Raw genomic sequence first — 24,269 nt, forward strand, 5'->3', positions numbered from 1 at the left:
GCTGTCAGAACTCAGATAAGTGACTTGAAAATCCTTGTAGCTACCTTCCAAACTCTGGAAATGGATGGGGATGTAGATGTGGCTTGTTGTAGACACACTGTCCACAATCGAGTTCACACAGACAACCAAAGTAATTTCAGATGCCTTATCTTGGGTCTCAACATGACTACTTCGACTTGTTTTCAGTCTTTTCTAATAGGTATAGTGGTTCCTGATCCTGAGACGCTTCCAGAATTTGCAGCAAAACTGGGTGTAAAAGGTTCCTATGAAGATGTCTGCAAAAATCCAGTGAGTGGCTTTATGTTTTTAGTGGGTTATAGACAGAATTTAATTCTGAAGCCCAATCTTTTGTAAATTAAACCAGCTTAATGCTGGGTGAGTCATGCAAGCAGCCTTACAGTAAAATCTGGAACTAAGTATAGGTGTCTCTTGATCTTTCAGGGCTATCACTGCTTCTTTTTGAATGAGAAGATAGACACGACCTTGTAGTGTTCTTAATATGGGAAATCTTGAATGTTGAAATATGTATAAGTATTCTTGCCAACTTTGGTTTTCACTGACTGGGCAATGGGTATGGTCTTGAGTTGCAATTACATAATGGCAGCTTTACTCTGCTCCTGTTCTGTTTCTTCTAGGCAGTGAAGAAAGCTATTTTAGAAGATATGATCAGACTGGGGAGAGAGGCTGGCCTTAAATCCTTTGAACAAGTGAGTACTTCCAAATCCTGCTTGTCACAAGAAGCTGTATTGCTAATGCAATGGCTGGGAAGCCTTCATTCCTGTTATTGACTGTGCCAGGATGGGACTTAAGACAGCTACCCTGGACAACTGATTGATGTAGGCAGTGAAACACTAACTGGCTGGCTGTCTCTTCACAAAGAGACAGGTGGCTGTACAGGGAGGGCAGCAGTAGCACTTGCCATGAGATGGAGTGGAGGTTCACCATAGGCTGCAGCAGCTGTACTGTAGTTCCAGCCTATTCTCTTGCTGTGTCAGCCAAAAGGAGTTTGACTTACATCAAAAACCAGTTTAGCTATCTGAGCTCCTGAGATTGAGTTCTTGCACTGAGCTCAAGGAAGCTGAGAAGAACCATTTGTCCTCTAAGTAGTTATGTAAGCATCAAGTGCTAAATTATTTTCTTTTAATAGGTGAAAGACCTGTACATCCACACAGAGATGTTCTCTGTAGAAAATGGACTCTTGACACCAACACTGAAGGCAAAGCGAGCAGAGCTTGTTAAACTCTTCCAGAAGCAGATTGAGTCCCTCTATTCAAGTATACAGGAATAAGTGGCCAGTTTAATTTAAACTGCATGGAATATCCAGACAAATCTGTGACACTACATGACCTATGGAGAACACAGGCATGAGTGGAGGGGAGCAAGAACTTAAATATATTGTTTCTGGTATCCTGGGAAAAATGACTTTCAGATGAAGATGGCTATAGTATAACTGACAACTGGCAGCGTTCGCATCTTGCAGGACTAAGCATCAGCTGTCTAGGCAAAGCCAGAATTTTCATCTTCCTTGGACTATGACTGAAGTGCAACAACACTCGAGCCTTTAAAAGGCAGCTGTATGCACTTCTCACCGACAAAAGCAGATCTTGTTTTCCTGCTCCAACTATGAACTCCATTGTGACCTTTTGTGGATTGATCTGCAATCAGACTGAACTCTTTCCTGCAGTTACATGTTGTGTTTTTTGTTTGTTTTTTTTTTTTTTTTTTTTGGGGGGGGGATAGATGAAAAACAAAGTGCAGGAAAACAACACTTCAGTTTCCAGTCAGGATGCTATAACCTGTCTCAACTCAAGCTATCACAATATGAATTGGAGTTTAACATCTGTTCAGCAATTACAGAAGTGAAATTCCTGTTCCTAGCCCTGGACCACACAGTATGTTTTTAATGAAAATGAGTAGTCTGGCATCAACTAATTTACAAAGTACATGTTTATACTCTAGTATGGGTGGCCCTGGATCCGGTTTTGCACATGTTCTCAAATGCAATGGCAGTTACAAAGCCTCTACGCTTACTAATTTGAGCGTAATAAGTGGAAAACGTTAGCTGTCATTCCTAAGGATATAGCAAGCAATAAATTGTAACTGCATAATCAAACCAAAGCCTGTGTGAGTGACTTGTCTCTGCTGCCACCAGACTGTCAACTGTAAGGTTTACTGCTACCAGGTTATGTATAGCTGCAGCTCAAACACAACTGCTGCAGAAAGCTAACATTTCCTATGCTGTCACTGCTCAGCCACAGCTCAAACCATGAGGCAATAAGATAGTGCCAAATCAAATGTTGCTCCTCTACTCAGATTTCCTTTTCTTGTAGTAAGGCAATATGTGCCAAAGTCTTCAGCATAAATTCCGTCTTCCAGCTCAGGCTATGACATGAAATAAGGCATCAGATACCATTTTCTAGGGCTAAAGCTACTTCTTTAGAAAATTATTTAGGCAAGATGAGTACTGTCTCTACCTTTAGAAACATGTCTTCAATCAGTGTGTGCTGTCTCTGCTGACAGTTCCTCTCCATCCTTGTGGTAGTCTGCTCTATCAGTTCAAAGGGCAATGCAGTGCTAACAAGGATGTAACATGGCGGAGGAGTACATGCAGCTTTCCTGTGCCAATTCTCCTTGTCTGTGCCAGATTCTTACAGTTAGTGGCTGTTCCCCTCTTGTATTTAATGCTCTTGGTCAGATATCCCAAAGTCAAAGCAACCAGTAGATTTGTTGGTCAGGAAAGACCTACCCCTTGCTAGGAAGCATCTCTAGTTTTCACTAGTTAAAATGACTGACGCAGTTCTGTTTCTAGTCTAGGCCCAAAGACCTCGACATTTTCAGGTAACTGTTCTGTCACTTACTGTGCTTGTCATAACCTGAGGCTATAAAGGCTTCTAAGACTCTAAAAGTGCATGTAACTAAGCTGCTCATCTTTCCCATGCTTTGTTAATGTGACTTAAAAGTTACTGATGGCTAAATCTTTTCCCCCAGGTAAGACTGGGCAAAGAAAAAGTAACCAGAGGGAAGAGGAAATGTATACTGAAACTGGTTTTGGGTTCCGATGAGCAATTCAGTCGGGGACAGTAAATCTAGTGCAACTGAGATGTGTATAAACTTGAAGCTGAATCCTGTGATGCCACCTGCTGCAGTGTCCAGAAAGTACTTTGTTTATTGTATCAACAAGTGAAATTTCCCTACAGAGATCTGCCTGGATGTTGAAGCCCAGTATGGGCTGTGGTGGGCCCTTCAGCTAGCCGTGTTCAGATACCAATCGCAGGGCTTCACTCAGCTTAAAGGGATCTCTTATTTGTGAACTGAGTAGAGGGTGCCTACTTTTCCGTGCCACTTCTGTACAAAGTAGTGACTTTGTACAGGTCACTAATACAGTAGAGCTGCTTTCTCTTTTGAAAGAGGAAACACCTCGATCTCTTGGTTTGCTCTTAATGGCAATTAAGCCTCCTCTCATAGTGGCAAACTACAATGCTTTAGATTTTTCATGTCTGTGGCATCTGTTAGTAGCTGTTATAAAGATGGAACTGAACGGGTAATGGCACTGTCTGACCAATAAACCATACGTAGCAATTCCAAGCATAAATTGGTCTGAAACTGGTCTCTTGGGTGCCGCTTCTGCCCTATGAACTGTTCACACAATAGAGATCTGAAGTGAAAACAGAAGTACTTTAGGTATGCTTGCACTGAAGTGGTGCAAAAATTATTTCAGGCTATTGTTTGAGCACTAGAGAAAGCTATAGTAGGCCTGAAGCACTGTTATACCCAGTGAACAAAGACCTGATGTAGGGATGGCTATAGGTACAATGAAGTTCAATTCTTTGCAAATTTTTTCCCATAATAGAGATTGGCGCCATGGTAACATTAAGTCTTCTCTAATCGCTTAAAAAAGCTCTTGACTAGTAGCTGTCCATTATGAATTGATCCATTTAGTCTGCAGTATAGATGTGCATATATGCTGAATAATGAGATAATATGACTAATAAAGATATGATTCACATAAGGCAGATATTTAATATTAATGGTGATAATATAGCTTCCTTTTACTTAACAAATTGGAAACAACTCATATGTACTGCATCAAGAATTAGGTTGCTGATTTCAGCTCTCCAAATCATGTAAGGATTGTATACCAAAATGCAATTTGTTAAGTGTATTTTCTTTCCATCTCTATGAAACAACCCCTGTGTACTGGTTAGTCTCTTCGGTTCCTGATCCAGAGAGGAAGTGTTCAGAGGGAAATACTGACTCTTAATTCATAATCTGGCTTTAATGAGGTTCTTATTTCAGCAAGACAGGTCTAGAATCATTCTCTAATGCCATAACTAGGCAACTCAATTGTAAAAACTAAATAACCTGCAAATCACTGTCTTCCTAACAGGGAAGTTCTCTTTTCTCCTCCTGGTCACTGTTTTGCACTTGAGTAAATATATGGGAGATGCTTAAACTCTAGCATGAGCTTGTATTTACTCAACTCTTAAGAGATCTGGATTAAAATCAGAAGCCTCTTGGTTAGTACTATTGAGGAGGAGAGAACTCACTCTTCCATCGATTTCTTTTACTATTGGTAATCACCTCAAAGTTACCAGGCATGAGAATACCAAGGCTAGTCTTTTGCACAGCCTGTTGTATATGGTAATCCAGCCCCTTCCTCAGTAAGAATTGAGACACCTGGCATGGTCAGTGGCATCACTCTGCAAAGGAGACTCTCTTCAGATTGAAGGTCACAGCAAGGACAGATGAGTAGAAACCAAAATTTTCATTGATTTGGTGGTTGAACAGGCTGCCTGAGATAATTTAACATGGCCAATATTGTTTGCTTTTATGACAGATTCTGTTTCTGTTTTGGTGCAAAAACTGCCTGAACTAAAGTAAGTGGCTATTTCTTACTAGTCTATTTGATTGTTTTTCTTTTAATAGGAGGGCAGAGTTCCACTTCAGTATGCAGTTACCCTTACCTTCCATCATACTAGAGCCTGAGCTAGGCTAGTGTGGCATCGCGAGTCTAGACTTGCTGATAGATGATAGAAAAGATGCGAAGCTCAAAATTATAAAAACAGCAATTCTTCCCTCAGGGAAAAGCAAGAGAGTGTTCAATACAGCTAACTGCTGTGAGAAAAAGACACTTGCTTTCTGCTTCCCCTAGATCTCACTTCTCTAGGGATGCAAACCTAAAAGAAAATCAACTGAATTCCCTGATGAATTACTGCAGAACACAGAACAGCTATATCAGATCTATACCTGCTCCTTTCCTTAATAAACAAAGGTCTTCCTCCAGCAAAAACCAGGGAGTGGTGAATGAAGGGAAAAAAAAAAAGGTAGAAGGGGATAGTAGAAAAGAAGGAAAAGAAAATCTACTAGTATTAAGAATCAAGAGTTCCTTAGAGGTGGTTTGTCTTTAAACTTCATGCTCCAATATAGCTGTTGTCAACAATGGAAAGACTGCTTGTATTTTCTTAGCTGCAGAATCTCTAAACGCCTTTAGGAAGTATACATTTGGTTCTGGTTGGTTGGTTGTAGGCAAGCACTGCTGACTGAAGGTGTTGTAATGGTAAACAGAAACACCACTTCCCTGTGCTAAAAAAAGGGAAGAAGGGGGACTGAAGTTATAGCTACAAGGAAACAAGATGAAGTAATTAAAAAAAAAGCATATAGAGTCCATTTCAGATTGTAAATGCACTTCTGAAGCAGAGCACCTGCTGTAGTTCAGTGTAGAGTGATCTTGGTGTTCAAAATTCTGCTCAGATGAAAGCTGAAATAGAGTTGGAAGATGCTCTTCAACCACTAATAGATATTCAGTCCCCTATAAACAGACCACAGCTTACATGAATTCTCCTCCTAATAGCTAACAATCAACTGTGGTCATTAGTGCTGCTAATCTGTTCCTATTACACTGCTAATTGCTTCCTGGCAATATATAGCAGTTATTTAATCATTTTAAAGTAAAAAAGAAGAGGTCCTCAGGTGGGAGACAAGCTTATTTTTGTAATCTTTCTTTGGTTCTAGACTCCAGGCACTGAACAGAAACTACTGCAGTAGAGACTAAGAGTACTCTGTGAAGTTTGGAGGTTTTCATATTAACTTCGGCTCATAGCTACATCCTGCTGAGTTATGGTCTTTCAGCTCTTGCTAGAAGGGAAATTAGGAGTACGACACACTCCTATACCTCTAATGCTTCTAAAAAATAAGTGTCTTTATTTCAAGACCAGCAAAGCCCTGCTTACAAACTACTGAAACTGAACACTAACTCCTCATTGCCACAGCTCAGAAACAGCCTAGGATTATGGTCCATCAGCACTAAGGCACAGCAGGCTGCAGGTAACAAAAGAAACGTGGCTTTGTGCTGGAGATAGAGTCTGAGTAGAGCATACAGGAGTAATGCTGGCTTGTCCGTATGTACTTATTTCTATATACACTTAATATTAAGACATGCTCATCTACCTGAGACAACTCATGCAGGTGGAGGTAAACCAGGTGTTAGTTTAAAACAGTAATTTGGAAAAACCCTCAACATGTGAAATGCACCTAAACTAACTGAGAGAACAAAACCACTTGCTACATTTAGGATACATTTAGAAAGCCTTCAGCTAGTATAGGTTACCCCATTTTAAGGTCTTCCTTCTAATAATCCATGCCAGATGCTAAATAAAAATGCTTTAGAAACAGTGTTAATCACTTAGTAGCAACAAGGCTCACAAAATTTTCATTCATGGCACTATAGCTTCCTTTCACTCTAAGATGGATCAAGAACTCCAGTCTCTTGGGTACATGCTCAGATTTCAGAGAAAGTGATACAGCTAGCTATGGTTTTTTCCCCATTAAAATCATATTCTTATAGCAAGAGCTGAAGTCTTTCTAACCTTGAGAATCAACTTATAAACAGTGAAATCTTTACTTCCTAGTCAGTTCACATTCCCATGCCTATAAACAAGTTCTTGTAGGTCTAAGAACAATTAAATCCACAAGTGAATATGAATGTATCATTTATTTGAGGTGAACAATTCACATCATTAAAAGTCACAGGTAACAAATTTTATCTTGAATTTGAATCAGATGTTTATTTTATAGTTGTCAGGGGCAGCTTCAGAGAAAGTAAAATACAAAAGATAAGCAGCACGCATCACAATCAGATGCGGTTGAGGAAAAAAACTTAAGATATGAACCCTCAGATTGCAATTTAAACAGCAAAAAGAAAAAAACCCTCGATTTGGGGTAAAAAAATGCATCTGGAAGGCAATCCACTGAATGGCTTCTTCAATTATTTATTGTTAAAAAAAGTATGCAAACCATGGCACAGGCGTATCCAACCCTTTCAACTGCAAGGAAAAGAAAACCTTGTCCTAACATATTCATTGCATAAGTCTAAAGTAATACACAGAAAATTTCAAGTAAAGGATTGTGGTCTGAAGTAAAAATTCCATTTCTTATTTAAAAAATGAGAATGCTATCTGTTTTTCTTCTCTCCATCCACTGGTTGATCCGTTTCAGAGTCATATTGGCATTTTTCCACACATTTCCTAGGGAACCAGCCTCGTTCTCTTATTCCACCTTAAGACATGAAAAGTTGTATTAACTTGGAACAAAACATGACCCACTACAGAGGAAAAACACAGGACTGGAAGAGACATCAAGAGGTTACCTAGGTTATTTTCTTCTCCAAGGCTGGACATCTAAGTCATTCCTCACATCATTGCCTGGTGATGCATGGATTCTCTCCCACTGCATAAAATGTTTTCAGAGATCTCCAAAGTTTTCCAGTGCTCTACCTTCTTATGAAAAAATCTTTCCTAATACCCTATCTGAATCTTTTCAGCTGTAATTCCAGTTCACAACTCCTCTTTCTACATAGCAGGGACACAGAAAGCAGCTTACAGCCTTCTCTAGAACAGACTCGCATGCAGCTGATGACTATTTACACATACCCTGGCGGCTTTCTCTTATCTCCTTTTCCCCTCCAGGTAAGCCATCCCAATTCTTTCAGCTTTCCCTTGTAAGTCACATTTTCTAGTACTCTGATTTTTCTCATTGTTTTCCTCTCAGCCCTTCACAGCTGATCTTCCTCTTTCTTAAGATGCAGTAACCACTTTTACTTGTGGCAGGATTTCAGCTGAGTCTCTGCCAATGTTGAGTAGGATGGAAGGATTACTTCACGCATCTGGGAAGCTATATGCTTTTTTCTCTTTTGCAAGTGTTGACTCATTTTAAGATTAAGACTGAGTCATTTTCCCTCAGAACTGCTACTTAATGATTAATTTCTCCATCTTGTTATAGTGCAGCTTGTTATTCCTGCTTATTTATAGCATTTTGCTATACATTCCTAAAAAAATCTAATCCTATTTTTGAAGCCTAGTTCTCCAAAATGCCAATGTTATTTTGAGTTCTAATCCAGCCTCTCAGTATACACCAAGTTCCCCACCCAGACCACATTTCACCTGACTTAAAAAAAAACCCCATTTGATATAGCACAAATATCTCCTGCTAATCTTCATAAGAAGCAACGCAGTACAAACTATTACCTTACTGGTTTCAATGACTCATTTCAGTTTGATGTTTGAAAGGCATGAGCTGCAGAAGCACTTTTAGCCCATGAAGGTCTTAGATCTCCCATGAAAAGCACAGACACTTTCAGACTGTTGGCTGACTCTCTTTTGCCAACACAGAACATACATCCAATGAATTAACAATTGTTTGGAAGAGACAACAGAATCCAATGCACCCTCTAGCAGGTAAGATTTTAGCTCAGTCCTAAGCAGGAGGGCTAAAGTAAAAAGTGTAAAAATTTCAATGCAGGTGGCCGTGATGTTGTCTCTCTGCAGACCAGCAGCAGTCTTTTAACATTTTTGATAGCTGTAGTTGTTAGTTTCGTAAATGCATGTCAAAGTCCTTGGAATTGATTCCAATTCAAAGACATAACATCTCCTTGTTTTTAAGATGTACGAAGAGTAATCCCAGAACTTATATATATGGGGTGTTTAGCTAGGAAATCTGAATGCATTTAAGTAAGAGCACTATTTTAAATATAAAACCATCATCATTAACCCCTTTAGAGTCTAAAAACCTAGCTTTTTCTTTGAATATGAAGTGTCCCCCTTCCCACTCAACCTTCAATAAACTACTAGATGAGTGTTCGTTCAAGTCTGACGGATTCACTTAATGTTTATCAAAACTGGCAAGCCTAACATGTAAATAGTAAAGACTGTTGATGTGGTTTTAGAGGGGAGAGAAGCTAATGCCAATAAGGTCAGTAATCATACATTTTGAGAACTGAACATGTAATACTGTTCACATTTCTAGACAGCTATAAAATTGATTTGTGATTTTCAACAGAAAAAGTGAAAATAACTGCTTCATACCATCAGCAGCTGAGTCGAGAATCTTCTCACCATACATCCAGTGTCTGGGGAAGAAAGCGTAATAGATAATTAGATGCCAGAAATCATCTCAATATTTCTTTTAACCAAACATAAAGGTGTGGAGCCACTAACTTTAAGCCTCTTGTGGCTAAAATCAGATCCCCTTTACTCAGTGCAATTCTAGGTTCTTCAGTGCACGGTGTTGTGAAGAATGTTTTAACACCTTTAGTCACAGGGCAGCAGACACCACTGTAATCTTCTACTGCTCGATACCGGACCTAGAAATTTGAGCACAACACAGCAATATATTGTTGTAAGGAGTTACAGCCCTGCTGACAGTTTCGTATCAAAAAATCAATTCAAGCATACTGTTAGATTTGAGCATAGTGACAACAGCTGTCAAAGGGAGTCTAAATTCTAATTTAACTGCTCAACAATGAAGCAGTCATAAAAAAGCAGCAAATGCAAAGAAAGCTAAGTTGAATTAAGCGGAGGTGGCAGCACACTGTGTGGAAACACAAAGCCTTCATTTAATTGCTAAGTTTAAAATCAAGAAAAAGAATCTCAGCAACTACTTACATTTATTTATATTGATATTCAAAGTCATTTCAGATCAAACTTCACAAATACTTACGCTTCTTACTCGCTTGTCTGCTTTCTGTTTCAGTTGCTCTATCTATAAATGATTATAAATAGAAACTTAGGCAGTGTTTAGTTTAAGAGGACTTGTGTATTCAACACAAAATGAAGTCAGGTATTGAAACTACTCAACAAACACAGGAAATATCATTAGCATTTAAAAGCACTACAAAAGCATAACTTTTTAGTCTGTTGAAACTGGGAGAACATTTGACAGAACTCCTGTTTCTTAAGTATATGTATTACTAGTCAGTCCATTTTAGTTATTTAAAGAGCTGGTATATTTACTGCAAAGGAAAGCAGGCAATTGGATAGTGGGGAAGATTAACTTGAGATGTCATTGAAGATCAATTACCGTCAAACTGTATTGATGACAGCCATCTCTTACTGGCCAATCCAGGCCATCTCCCTCTGGAATCCCAGACCATGTAAACACTTGCTTGAAGTTCTTCCATTTACTTCCCATGTCATAGGGAAAAATAAAGGTCTCACCCGTTTGGTAGTACTGGATTCTGTCTTTGGCCTGGAAAATAATTAAGAAATACAGTGCATAAAAAAAGTACTTACAAACTGCAATGGAGCAGCAAATATTAAGAAGGCCAGGTCATAAGCCCTGTATGGGTCCATGAGACCTAAAGGCAAACATTTTGAGGCAAGAGAAGTAAATTCCTGCTATACTAACCCAGGGTATTAAAACTTCTTACAACAATCATGACATTTAGAAGTGTATCTGGTTTGGGTTGCCCCCCCATTTACTCTTTATCAACAGAGTCAACTGGCTACACTGATTAAATCACTACATACTCTGATTTTATTTTATGGCTTTTTTTCAAGGACTGACACCTGATTATTTCTCAGTTAAATACAAAGGCTACCAAAGCTCAGGATTCTCTGGTTAATGATCATGAGCATAATTCAACATTGGTAGTGTCTATTCCACTTCTAAGAACTGCATATACAGGCATGCTCTGAATCTCCCCCATTCTGCAGTCACGAACTTTTCAATCTTTCAGTAACGATGACATCTAGTGGAGCAGCCACAGAACAGTCTGTTCTCTTTGTTGCGATAACGTCATTTTTATTAAACACTTATGCATTACAGTCTGTGTTCATTTTTCAGAAGGGACATACTAGCAGCCTGTGTTTTACAGTAAAAATTTTAACAGATTATTCCAAATTCTACTATATCATTGTAGTGGGGTTTTCTTTCATTTATGTTCCGTTGTCCTATTACTCAAAGGTCTAACAGGACTAGGATCCAGCCAAGCTAGATTCTGTGCAAAGAGAAGGCATTACAATACTTAGGCACTTATACACAGTCAAGATCCTCATGATAATTTTGACACAGAATAAAAGAAAGACAACAAAACAATAATGAAATGTTTGTGGACTTATACATTGAGTCAGTTTTGCTTCCTCTAACTTAGCTTCTACTGCTTGGCTATATTTCTTCTGAAAAATCTTGTGAAAACCTCTATAAAGATATGGAAATCAAAGAAATTTAAAGGAGAGAAGACTAGGTATCTCATTACTTTCTAGTACTTCTTCATAATCAAGGAAAATACTCCCAAGTTTAATCAGAGAAGCAGCAAATGAGGAAAAGCATAAGCCAAAATATGCCATCTAGAATGGGGAGGGGAGGCGGACAATGACACATGAGAAGCAAAGACAACTCAAGTTTCAGACAAAACCACCCACATATTCCAAGCAGATAGGCAAAGTGCCTTAAAAGCAAATATTTTTCTAGGTTCGCACCAATTCCTCCAAACAAAAAAGAAAAAAATCTGTGCAGTTAAATTATTTCTCATCTATGTCAGTGAATTTCAGAGACAGGGAGGGAAAAGCTAGAACTGAAATGCCACCTTTGATTTAAATCCAGAGGTGAAACAAGAAATTGATAAATACAAAGAATAAACTTTATAACAATACAATACAAGAATACTGTAATAAAAGCTTACCTTTTCTTCAATCCAGGACTCGATTGAAGTTTTATTTGTCAAAATGACTTTCATCTAAAATAAAAGTGTTAGGTGAAATTAGCATTGATTTTTCTGCAGGAATACATCAGCTAGGCAAAGAAGACATTTACAAACTAAATTTGCTTTAAAGAGCAAAGCAACTTTTATAGTCTTAATTGAAACATATAAAACATTCAGAATTAAGATTCAGCATAGACACATGCTAATGCTACCCTCTAGTATTATACACTTAAGACAGTATCACACACTGCTTCAGTTTATGTTTGAAATGTGTATTTTCGTTTCTTTGCAAAGACAACCTCAAACATCTGAAGTAATATATTAGGCATGTTTATACCTATTTTCAGGGGCAGGGCCATGTATTCCTGAATTACCAAGTATTTTGCCTTTTCTGGAATTTATAAAGCCCACCCCATGTTTTCGTAGTTCATTAGATTTTCACCCCCAATTTCTCCTATGAAATATAATTAATTTTTAAAAAATTGTGGTAACAGAGGAACTAGGAGAAAGCAACATAAAACCCTGGAAAAGTTACATAGCAAAATAAGCTCTAAACAAATGCTCCTGTCTCAATCCTGAATTTTTCTGCTCCACAACCAGACAAAACTTAGAGCTTTTAACTTTTTTGTAACAGAAGCCATAAACTTACCTGGATAATAAACAGCATACCAACCGCAATAGTTGTTCCTAATGCCAGTCCTAAGGCAAATAAAGATGCAGCAAATGCAGACAGTCCAAAGGGAATAATGGGTCGAGGGTCTCTTTTGGCTGCACTCATGTCAATCTTTACAGAACTCCACCCAAAAGATATCTGCAAAGGGAGAGTATCATTCAGCTCTATAACATTCCAAATGCTGAAACAAAACTAATTACCAAGAATAAATCTGGCTCTGAAGGTACAGGTTTGTAATGTAAGTGGAGTAATTAAAAAAAAAAAAAAAAAAAAAAAGAAAAGATGTATTCAAAAGACTTCTCCTCTTCAGAAATACATTATTTGCTAGTTGTAGGCCTTCCCTTGATGGAAAGCTAAACCAAAATTGCTATCCTGCAAGTCTGCAAGTTAGGCCCAAAATCCACAAAAAGCCTGAACTCTAGCACATTAACAAAAATGCATTCACGAGTTTCAGATAGAAAATGTTTGCGTAGCACAGTACCCATTTTCAATTTCAAATGCTACAAGCTTTCCTCTGAAAGCTTTAGCAGATAGCAGTTCTCAACATTATTGCTCTGCAAATACAACACTCAGCCTTTATCTATTACACTCAGTTGATGTTTTCAAGCTCTTCATTGCAACCACAAATGCTGAAATCAAAGCTCATAATCTTAGCCATGGATCTGAGATAAAGGATGTATTCCAGAAAAAAACTTTGCTCATTGTTGCTGCAGCTAAATTTTTCCATTTAAAAACAAATCAAACATCATTTAGTTTTAGTTCCAAAAATAAGTTACTTTTTTTTTTTTTCCATGAAGAATTGGATACAATTCTAAAAAGTGGCAAGCAAAAGAAAATAAACACCATCTAACTTGTGTGTTGGAAATAAATAGCAGCTAGTTTCTGTGCCAGACAAAACAGCCTGTCTCTCTCTCTCTCTAAAGTGCTACTCAGAAACTGTCTTCAGTCAATGCAAAGCTCTAAGAAACTCCCAGTGATTATGACAAGAAACAGGAGGAAAAAAAAAAAAAAAAAAAGAAAGAAACCACTTTCTCTGAATCCTCCTCCAATTAATGAACATACTTCTCACAGGCGGTGAGCAGAACCAAGAGTACATGTTGAAAGAGTAACAAAGAATTCCACATGCTTCTCAGGAAACCAAATTATCTCACACTTCCAGACATAAACTACCCATCTGACTTAAATAATATTTAAGCATTTAATTATGTTTTCTTACTCTGTTGTAAAGCTGAGTGTACATAGTCATAACAAATATGAAAGAAGCATGAATGCATCCCAGTGGAGCTAAGAGGAGAAACAGCGTGAAAGATGCATGATTCTGGTATCCACAGCAGTTGTTGATCCAAGGACAGTGGTGATCCATCTTCATGACACATCTGTGAATAATAGGTACTGATTAATATAAATGACATATATGTTGTTTTCCAAAAAGCTCAAAGAAAAGGACAGCTAACTTTCTACTACTCAACCTCCATTCATTCATTTAAACCTATCAATTTCTGACAGATCAACACAGCAGTTTGGTTTTTTGCTGCTACTCAGAATGGTATTTCATGTTGCAGAGTGAAAGAAAACAAAATAAACTGCTCCCAGGTCCTACCCTCCCTAATTATCCCTCCTCCTCTTTACTCAAACTTGCTAGTTGTAATAAACACCCTATTCCAGCGCCAGGAGACAAAGGCCTAGAATGGGACATGTAAGAACTATCAACACAATAATTAAGCATTAATATTATTGCCATTTTTTTAAAATAAGCACACCAGGAAAATAAAGGAAATATCAAATCCCCTGTGAACTACTTGCAGAAAGAACATATAAAAATACACATACAGAAGCGTGTTAATGCCTCTTTCTTTTCAGCAGTAGACTCTCTGAAAGCTTCAACTGCTACATATTGACCTCACACCACTGTAAGTCCTTTTCAAAATCTATTTAACAAGTGTAAACACTCTAGAGACACTCTTGTATTCAATATAAAGTGGTTGTTTTGGTGTAGCTTACAGGTCCAAAAAAAACACCTGATAAAAAGATTTGTCCACATCCCAAATTGTATTGATTTATTAGCAGGTGTAAAAGTCACTAATTACAACGTTGCAATTCATCTGCACCAAACCTAAGTGATAAACAAAGGATTGACTTGCACAAATATCCAGCTCCTCTGGAAAGAAGTTAATTGTTTTGGAACTATTGACTTCATTATCTTTTAAGCTAGTCCATTCCCAGTAGGAAGTTCAGTTTCTCCCTTTAAAGAATTAATTATTCTTCATTAGCTCAATTAGTTCAACTGCCACCATACAAGGTCTTGAACATGTAGTCATAAGCACAAGTGTTTCTGAAGTTCCTAGATCTTAGCAAGAAGCCTCACCCCATTGGGGTGGGCCACAAGAACTGACTCCATTTATGCACTGAAACTTGCCACAGCATAGAGGACTTTCAGTGATGGTTTAAGTTACCCACTTCACTGCAACAGGCTAGAAATGTGTGGAATGAGTCACTTTGGACAGAGTTGAGGGGGCAGAAAATTCTGAAAGTGTATTAGCAAAGTGATTTGGAGAATGTGCTGCAGTTCCTTCTATTTGACAAAAGATATTATTTAAAGAACTTGCTTTTGCATAGACAATCAGCAGGATCTGCTGCCATTTTCTACTGAGTCCTCAGTGTAAAGATAGTCACTCAAGGAAGAGAGTCTAATTTTAAATCTCAGAATGATGCAGCCAAATTATAGCACCGCTCTACAGTTTCAGTCTCTACTTCCTAAAAGCACACTGACTGTGCATCTTGTGTTTATAGAAATAACAAATGAATGTGTATGTTGCAATATCATTTTACCACGTTCTCTAATAGTCCTTCAGAGAAGACCTGCGCAGTAAAGCCAAGATAAATGCAACTACAGTCTGGACTGCAGACAGCTGAAGTGGCTTGCTTCTTTCAAGCTGCACTGAATTCCAGTGCAGCTATTTATAATAAAGGCATCCTTTACCTCAGAACAAGTCTGTTGGAAGACTAACACATAACAAGGTACAAACTTTTCAGGTTGACCCAAAAGGCTTATTAGTTCACTTAACACACAGACTCCCCTCAAAAAAAACCCCAACCTGTTTATTGAAGAGTGAAGAACAGTACAAAATTTACACTCAATTTAACATTTAACTCCCATTTGGAAAGATGACAGAATAGGCTTTTGTACTCCCTGAGCAGGTGAATGTTTGGACTCAAAACTTACAGAGGACTGACGGGTTTTTTAGGTATTTACACACAGGCTGACTTCCCTGAGACAGTACTGCAATGTTTTGTTAATACGGTCAAGAAATTCTTAAGAAATGCTTCCAAGCTAAAAAGAAAATGTTACAGACAGATTTATTTATTAAACTAAAACACAGTACAACCATATAAAAATCATACAACTATTAACTGGAAATACTTGAAACGGGTATAGTACTCATATAGAAGTCTTTTAAAAATGCATAATACAAGACTTAGAAGAACAAATTATATTAATAGCTCATCATTAGATTTGAAGCTGTTTTAATACGGACTTAAAACGATTTTAAAGAAAGACAGTACCTGTTACACTTTCGACAGTGGTGTGAACGTGGTGCCTTGTAAGACTGACACACTTTACAGTATTGGAGATACATACAATCCTGAGATTTTTCCTTTAAACAGAAGAATAGGCATGTTAGATGTATACGTAATTCTACTGGCAACACATATCTTGGCACTTTCCTAACCTAAGCATCTCTGCTTTCTTCTGACAGGGTGTGTTTCATCACCCAAACCTATTTAATGATAGGCGGTGAGGAGAGAAGAAACCAAAATAATCCCTTGGCTATCAACACAGCCATCTCCCACTGTTGAAAGTGCTGGTTGCTAAAAGAAATAAATAATCCTTCCATCAGGAAGAGTGACTGTACAAGCAGGGTTTCATATTGAAGTTCTGAGAGTAAAAAATATGTATGAAAAAACCAAACTTGTGCACCTTGTTTCTCCATTTTATACCATGAGCTAATCTAGGCTTACTACTAAAATACAGTACTGGTAAGCATTAATGTTCAACTAGCTCTTGTTTGCCACCCTTTCTCTCTTACACACACGCCAACTACAGCAAGATGAGAGAGAGATCCTCTTCTCAGAAGACACTGTCCTGAGAAATATTCCACAAGTAGAAATGTGATTATTACTAATCTTTTTATCATGCCACTGGAACACAAACTCTTGACAGCTGTCTCGAGATACTGAACATGTATCGTTCTGGTCCTTGACTATTACTCTTCCAAGCGATTACTGAAGCAAAGAAAATGCAAATTTCTACCTTGACTTATAATACTGTGTTGAACATAAAAGATAAACATGTAATTTTCTGGCTCACAGAAAAAAAAATATTAAATTTGCTATGTCTAAGTTCTTCTAATTACTAGCAGCAAAATCTTCAATACAACAGCATCTGCACGAGTGTGCAGATAACCTTGAAGTTCTCATTCCCGGCTAACAGCGCTTGTTTCCTGTTGTTTTGCTTCGAGAAGCACCTATAAAACATAACGACTACTGCCGATAAAGAAGTACTACCGCTCAGCCCCAAATCACGCGGCTGACAGAACAAGGCAGGGATGGAGTAAGCTGGAGCACACTGGAAACACTGGGAGAGAGGCAAAAAGCGAAGATGTCGAACCGAGATAAGGAGAAAGGAGTGGCCTGGGGGGCTGGCTGCATTCTTCGGGGAGAAAGGGCAAAGGGTGGCATCAAGAGAAGCGGCTTCTCCTGCCCGCCCGCTCCCCGCACACCCCCTCTCAGCGAAGCCAGCCCGGCCCCAGGCCAGCCCGCCCGTCCCCCCGGTCCCCCCCGCGCTTCAGCCCGCCGGGCCCGGCCCGGGGACGAGGCGATCGAAAGCCAGCGCTTACCGGCGTCCACCCCAGAGGGACGTACCCCGGGCCCACAAACATGGCGCTGAAGTAGTTGTAGAGGATCATGACGGTCCAGTTGAGGAGCATGATGAAGTTGACGCTTCCCCCGGCGGTGTCCAGGGGCCAGTACCACAGCGCGGCGTCCGCCATGGCAGTGGCGGAGCACACGGCCACCACGGCCAGGGCCACCAGCGGCCCCCAGTGGCACAGCCGCCGCGCCCGGCGCAGCCCCCCCGGCCCGCCCATGGCCGCTACCGCCGCCTGCCCGCCGCCGCCGCCCCGCCGTTGCCGCGCATAGCTCCCGCCGCCCCACCGGCTGCCGAGAGAGAAGGAGCGCCGTGAGGCAGGGGAAGGGGAAAGGGAAGGGGAGGTGTCGGGGGCCGCCGGGCCTCGGCCCCGCCCCGCCGGCCCGCGGAGGCGGGGGGAGCGGAGCCCGCGCTCGCCGCCGCCCGCCCGCGACTCCGGGTCAGCCGCCGCCCCCCGCCACCCCCCGGCAGTCCGCTGGCAATAGGGTCCCGCCGGGAAACGGCGTCCCGCCGGTAGCGCCGCAGCCTCGCCCCTCCGCCGCCGCTGCGCTGAAGGAGCGGGGTTACAAGGCGGGGGGCTGCGGGATCCCGAGTGGCAGAGCGTGAGCGGGCGGCCGCCGCCTCCTCCTGTGGGCCTGGGGCTGCAGTTCGAGCCCCCCGGGCGTGGCGGGGCTGCAGCTGGGCCGTGCCGGTTAAAGCACCTGAGCAGGGGCGGGGAGTTTCGCCGGAACGTGTGGTGAGGCGCCCGGAGGCGGGGGAAGCCTTTGCGGGTAGCAGAACGCGGAAGCGCCTCGGTGCGGAGCGGAGTGGCGGAGCGCGCCCAGCTGAGCGCGGCGTCTCCGCGGGGTGCAGCGGGGCTGTGGCCTCCCCCGGCGCCGCCATGTCCTCCGATTTCGAGAGCTACGAGCAGGACTTCGCGGTGCTGACGGCCGAGATCACGGGCAGGATCGGGAAGGTGCCTAAGCTGGTAGGAGGTGAGCGGCGGGGGGCTGCTGGCCTGGCGCCGCGGAGGGGCCGTCGTCGCCCGGCGGGCTGGGCTCCTACCTTGCGCGGCTCCGCCTTCACGGCTCTCGCTCCGCAGGCCCGTCCTGCCCGGCTGTAAGAGCCTCTCCGGCTCCCGGAGCCTCCGGCTTCCCAGCAACAAGCGCTTGGGGTGGTGGCGGGAGGTGTCGGTGTGACTTTGGCGTGGTCCGTCTCTGTGTCCCGTCACCCGCATGTGTTTTCTTGCTCCTTACACAGCAGAGTCAGGATTCATCTCCCTGCCCCGGGTGCTGATCTGTTCGAGCAGCGGGCTGTCTCAGGAAATGTGTTAAGAATAACCTGACAGAACGCAGGTCAGCTGTAAGGTTCAGCCCTTCCCTTCTGACTTGCTGTGGGGCCACGCAAAGTTCTGCCGGTGCAGCTGAAGGGCTGAGCAGAGCAGGAGGCAGAGCTGGGTGGATGCTCCCTGGACCAGCATTGCTGCTGAATGCTTTTTAGTGCGATCGTGCCACAACTTCAGTAATGGAAATCAAGTCTTTTTCACGTGGCATAGACAGAATTTGTGCGTGATTTAATCCGAATCTGTATTTTTGCTGCCTACTGTTAAAACATTTGATTTGGATAATTGACTCTGGTGACTCACATGTAGGAGCAGATTCAAAGAAATCAGTGTTCATTTACTTTAATGTGTTTGTCAGTAGCCTGCAGCTTTCATGACGTATCCCTGCAGTAGAGACAATAATGACTAGAAGAGTGTCAGGGTAGACAGCTGAAAATTATAATCTCTTTAATCAGTCCAGCTGAATCTTCTAGCACATACGAATCAGTACCCTAATATAGGGCTCCTAGTATGAGACAGAGGGAAGCTGAAACTAGTGGATTTCTCATCTGTCCCTTTTGTAGCTCAGCTTAATGCCTCTTCTGTTTCCAGGTCATTAAATATTTCTGCCTCTGCTTCCCATGCACGTTTGCCAAAGCTTTAGGACACTTAAACCATAAGAGTGGATATCATATAAGGAGGAAATAAACACACACTAATAGTATACTTTTCCATATGACTAAAGGAAAAAACATGCATCCAGTACCAAAAAATAACATCCTACTGTTAGAGTGGGAAATGAATCATGAAGTGATGAAGTAGTGACTCTAAAAAGGATTTGAGGTAGGTGGTCAACTAAAACATACGATCTCAGTGCAACATTAATTCAGAGGTCCAAGATACATCTAAAATGAATAAAAGGGGATTTTGAATAAAAATCTGTCTGATTCTGAAAGGTTATGTCCAGTTCTAATCTTAGCAAGTTAAAAAGACTTCTGCTAAATTGGGGTTCAGTGACCAATCACAGGCATGATTAAAGGATGGGAAACTATGCCTTTTCATTGCCTTAACAAAGCTATTTTGCTGTTGACCTTAACAAAAAGGACATGAGGGTATAATTCAGTCACAACCCGCAGGTACTTATGAAGTAGAAGGCTTTTTCTTTTTTGTAATGGAGACTTACTAAATGAAGAAGGGAGAGATCCAAAGAGTTTCTGTGATCAAAATTTAGAACTGGTGTAATTTAGTCTGCTCAGAAATGGTATTTAACCTGTAACTGGCCACTGGAACAATTTACTGAGAGGATGCAGTGAATTCTTCACAAATGTAAAGTACCTAATCAAGGCAGTATTTCCCACTGCCTCACAAAGGGTTGTTCACTTTTAAACAGAGTAAGCTTAAGGACATCTTGTAGGAACAGGGAGACATCATAAATATGCTACTGGCTCCTCTTCTGAAAATCAGTAATGCTACACTGATTTATGGAAAAAGAATAGAGATTTAATTTCCTACTTGTGTAGATTTTGGAAGTCATCAGTGTCTGTTCAACAGTAGGAAGAATATTTTGCTTAGTAGTAGTGGATTTTCATAATCCTCCCCTTGAGTCTGTTTCCCTTATTCACTTAGGGAGACTTTGGGGCTTAAATACGAGATGTCTTGAACAGTGACATATCCTCAAAGCAGCAGTCTTTGAAATCATGATTCTTTTATGTGACCATTAGAAGGGTTTTTTTTTCAGAATTTGCCTTCCTGTTAGAGGAGAAATAGTGCATGCTCCTGTGGGACCAGTAGTGTGGTACTGCGCTAAATGGGATCATGATAAGACAGTGGTTAATTTTTTATTTTTTTTTTAAGAGGTGGCTTTTCGATGTTAGGATTTGAGGCGAGCCGTACATGGTTTGAACTAGTTACTTCTTGCACTGTACATTTATGAGTGAGTGCATTGCTTCGGTTTTCAGGGCTATTCTGTCTTTCATCAGCAGAAAATTAATGTATGACTTTAAAATTTGCAGTCTTAGCTAACGGAGGCATTTGACCACCTGGAAAAAAAAAATAAATCTCTGACTATGCTGAACACTTTAATCAGAAATATTTTAAATACACATTTTTCCCTTGTTTCTTAATAGGAATATTTGCAAGATCTTTGCTTCTTCATCACCAGAAGTTCCAGTTAGTTCTTGTGGAGATGGCTGAGAGAGCCTCAAAAAGAGGATTATGAGGTGGGAGGGGGACGTGAGGAGAGATGCACGTGAGGTGCCAGTTTTCAGCAGCAGTGATTTGAGAGAGATTGCTGATGGCCTTCTTCCTCCACGCTGGAAGAAGCAGGATGAAAGGTGTAAGGACTTGTGCTACTTCTGCATAATACAGAGATCTCCTGAAGTCTAGTGACTGGTTCATTTCCTTCTGCTGCCCAAGATGGACCTGCTGTAACCTTCACATTCAGTTGAATTGGAGAAATACTGGTTAATTTTTTTTGCAACATTCCTGTATCCAGTGTTGTCAGGACTTGATGCTGTCTTGTGTTCTAGGAGGATGATGTCACAACTGTTGTCACAACTGCATAAATAGTTCAGCAAGAAATCTATCAAAGGCACTGTGATACTACAGAAACAATAAGCAGCAGGGACAATAGAATGTCTTGGGAAAAAATGTCTTCTGTTGATGCAAACATCATCTGGAGAATTAAAGAAAGTGTTCTAAATAGAGAAATGGCTTTTAAATAGATTTTCTGTGATGCTGCTGCAGGTCTTTGAAGAATGAAGATTGTTGGCTGATGTGTTTTATTAATGCTTCTTGGCGTTTCAGAGAAACATCTGTCTTGTGATTTGACCAAAAATTTATATAAATTTTGATTGTTTGATCTGAAAGAGAGTTTTATCAGCACAAATGGTGATACTTAGTCTTTTCTCAGCACAGCAGCCTGGGGTTTGTGATGGTTTTAGACCTGAGTGCTGTCGTTTTTCTGATACTCAATACCATTTTCTACTGGGCAATCAAAGCACTGTATTTCAGTCTCAGAGATTTAGCTGAAGAAAGTCCCTTTAATTTTCTGTTGTAGCCCTGTACTGGAGTTTACAGTCACCATTTCAGGTCTTGCTCATTATGTTGTGCCTCTTGAACCCAGTTTTATAACCCAAAGAGAGAAACGCATGTATTGTTCCATTTGTCTCTGCTGTTGGACAGTAACTTCTGGCAGTGGTGAACATGCAAACTACCTCCTCAGACAGTGTAGCAAAATCTGCAAGTTGTCTGTGAACTGAAGCCCTTTGTTATTCAGTTTCTTCCTCAGTATGTGCTAATAAAAAGAATCGATGAGACTACTCAGTCTTGGTCCAGATTTTTTTAATCTCTTCATTGGTTGTGAGATCAGACCAGTGCTATGTTACCTTTCTACACTTGTAGGCAGATTTCTGCCTTTCTGTAACTGCTGTATTTTGGGAGTCAAAAGAGTGACTAATGCAAGGGCAAGGCTGAAAGAACTGAGGAAAATGTAATAAAAGCTTGGGTTTTTTATGAAAGTGATACAACCTTGTGTACAAACACAGAATGGATTTCTTTGTTTGCGGTCCTTACCCGGAGGAAAAAACCACTTTTGTTTCCAGTCTTTATCCATATTTTGTCAATTTGTCCAGTTAAATTATACAACCTATGTGCAATATTTCTGTTAGGACATTCTGTCCAACGTAGAGACAGAAATTCTATTCTAAATTTAGATATATTTGATGGAGCATTATTTTTTTTTCTTTAAAGGATATTATCAATTCTGAATTAAGAAAAAATTTATAAAAAGCCCTTTTCATTATTTCATATGATGGAAGTGTATTTAAGGAAATGATCAAGTAGGCAGATTGAAAACTGCTAAGCCATGGTGGAGTAATACGGTTAGTAATATGAGGATCTTTAATTGGTTAATAACTTGTTTGTCCTGGTCTACTAGATTAGTGGCAAGCTTCTCTTACTCTGAGTAACTCCCTCTGACCTCACCTGCAGTCTCTGAGCAAGTCATCTTGCGGATATTGTGCCCTCCTTTCTATGGGGATTCTGACTGTGAAATAAGATGTTTCCTTAGCTTAACTGTGGCAGTAAAACTGGAAGTAAATGGTTTGAGAACCATTCCAGCGAGTGGTTCCTGATTGCTGGTGTTGTAGCATTTCATGCTTCTGTTGCTTCTATCAACAACAGGCCTAGAGGTAGTGGCGGTCTTGCAGGCAAGTGGCTCCAGGCAGCATACTCCCACCAGGATTTTATGTGGATGCAGCTGAAGAGAGGAAAGTGAAACCAAGTGGGTGATACTTATACTTTGGTAAGCTTGCTTTTCCTTACCAAGGTGACCTGGATCCTCCAGGATCCTTCCACCCCTTCTTGCTCTGAGGACTACATGGTATTGTGGACCCTACAACAAGTTCAGCTGCTTTCCTGGTAATCCGTGAAGATACTGCTCCAAAGCTGCAGTGCTGGGATGTTGCCACGTGCCTGCTCACACATCTGTATTTGAAGGAACAAAGGCCTGTTGTCAGTAGGCCTCGCTCCCAAGCAGTTGCTCTGGTCACCAGCTGGGTGATTATGTATTGATAAATCTGAGACAATGTTAAAATGCAACTCTGGAGTTGGTTTAAAGCTTAATTAACTAAACCATTGAAGATCATTTGAATACCTCCCCAATTTTATGGGAGCGGTTTCATTCAGCCAGACCTCCTTGTGCACTAATGTTTCCCTATCAAAGGTCTGTAGCTTAGTATTTCTATGGGTGGGTAAGATCTTACTGGTCAGTGGAGTGCTAGGTAGTTCTTGTAATCACAGGTACACACAGAATTTGTACAGCACAAAATATCCAGAACCCCCAACTTTATATCCCTAAATTTCAGGTTACTTAATGTGAATGGAAATCATAATCCAGTAAAACTCAGGGACTGAAATTGCTATAGTACATTTATTTTCTGCTGATATAGTTTTAAATTTTATTTCAGCTTCAATAAAATGATGTGTGTTTATATCTTACATTGTTTTTCCTTTTGTCCATCATCATCTTGCTCACTTCCAAATGAAGGAAACAACAGAGGTGTTTTGGGTTGCTGGGTAGGAGAATTGAAATATGTGGTCAAACAAGTGGCGAATTCTCTTTTCTTTTAGGTTTAGTTATGTTACAAGATAAATCACTAACTGTTACATTTTCTGGCTTGGGTGCCATTATGAGAACCTGGTAGGGAATTAAAGAAAGACACTGCTAGCAGAGAACTAAAAATGCTGCACAGAAATGAGCATTTTCTACACCTGCTGTAGTAGAATCCACTTGGCGTGGCAGCGTGAATTCCAGATTTGCGAGAGAAGTGCTGTTTTTTCCATGGCTTTAGCTTTGTAGAGAGGATTACTTGATGAAATTCTGGGCCCCTTT

At 40.6% G+C, this 24,269-nt stretch overlaps 3 protein-coding genes across 11 annotated transcripts in view; 2 read left to right on the forward strand and 1 right to left on the reverse strand.

Annotated features, from left to right (window-relative positions):
* The window catches only part of ACSL5 (acyl-CoA synthetase long chain family member 5), a 21,187-nt gene extending 19,069 nt beyond the window's left edge, over positions 1-2,118 (forward strand). The window contains exons 19-21 of the mRNA XM_074831271.1: positions 187-288; positions 636-707; positions 1,148-2,118. Coding sequence (XP_074687372.1) covers positions 187-288; positions 636-707; positions 1,148-1,288 — 315 coding nt within the window. The 3' untranslated portion in view covers positions 1,289-2,118. The remainder of the gene's footprint in view (positions 1-186; positions 289-635; positions 708-1,147) is intronic.
* ZDHHC6 (zDHHC palmitoyltransferase 6) overlaps positions 1-18,110 on the reverse strand; it is a 23,901-nt gene extending 5,791 nt beyond the window's left edge. The window contains exons 1-10 of one of the 5 annotated variants that reach the window (XM_074831277.1): positions 17,574-18,110; positions 16,215-16,306; positions 13,867-13,934; positions 12,627-12,788; positions 11,957-12,010; positions 10,354-10,521; positions 9,994-10,035; positions 9,492-9,637; positions 9,360-9,403; positions 6,973-7,554 (exon numbers count right to left, since the gene is read on the reverse strand). In XM_074831277.1, the coding sequence (XP_074687378.1) occupies positions 7,451-7,554; positions 9,360-9,403; positions 9,492-9,637; positions 9,994-10,035; positions 10,354-10,521; positions 11,957-12,010; positions 12,627-12,788; positions 13,867-13,934; positions 16,215-16,306; positions 17,574-17,797 (1,104 nt within the window). In that variant the 5' untranslated portion in view covers positions 17,798-18,110 and the 3' untranslated portion in view covers positions 6,973-7,450. The other 4 variants (XM_074831274.1, XM_074831272.1, XM_074831275.1 and 1 more) reach the window with 4 other exon arrangements.
* An 83-nt stretch (positions 18,111-18,193) lies between these two features.
* Positions 18,194-24,269, forward strand: part of VTI1A (vesicle transport through interaction with t-SNAREs 1A) — a 277,183-nt gene continuing 271,107 nt past the window's right edge. For all 5 annotated transcript variants that reach the window (XM_074831281.1, XM_074831278.1, XM_074831282.1 and 2 more), the window contains exon 1: positions 18,194-18,551. In XM_074831281.1, the coding sequence (XP_074687382.1) occupies positions 18,458-18,551 (94 nt within the window). In that variant the 5' untranslated portion in view covers positions 18,194-18,457. The remainder of the gene's footprint in view (positions 18,552-24,269) is intronic.

This window comes from Strix aluco, chromosome 7 (assembly GCF_031877795.1).
Source record: "Strix aluco isolate bStrAlu1 chromosome 7, bStrAlu1.hap1, whole genome shotgun sequence".
In the NCBI taxonomy this organism is placed as follows: domain Eukaryota; kingdom Metazoa; phylum Chordata; class Aves; order Strigiformes; family Strigidae; genus Strix; species Strix aluco.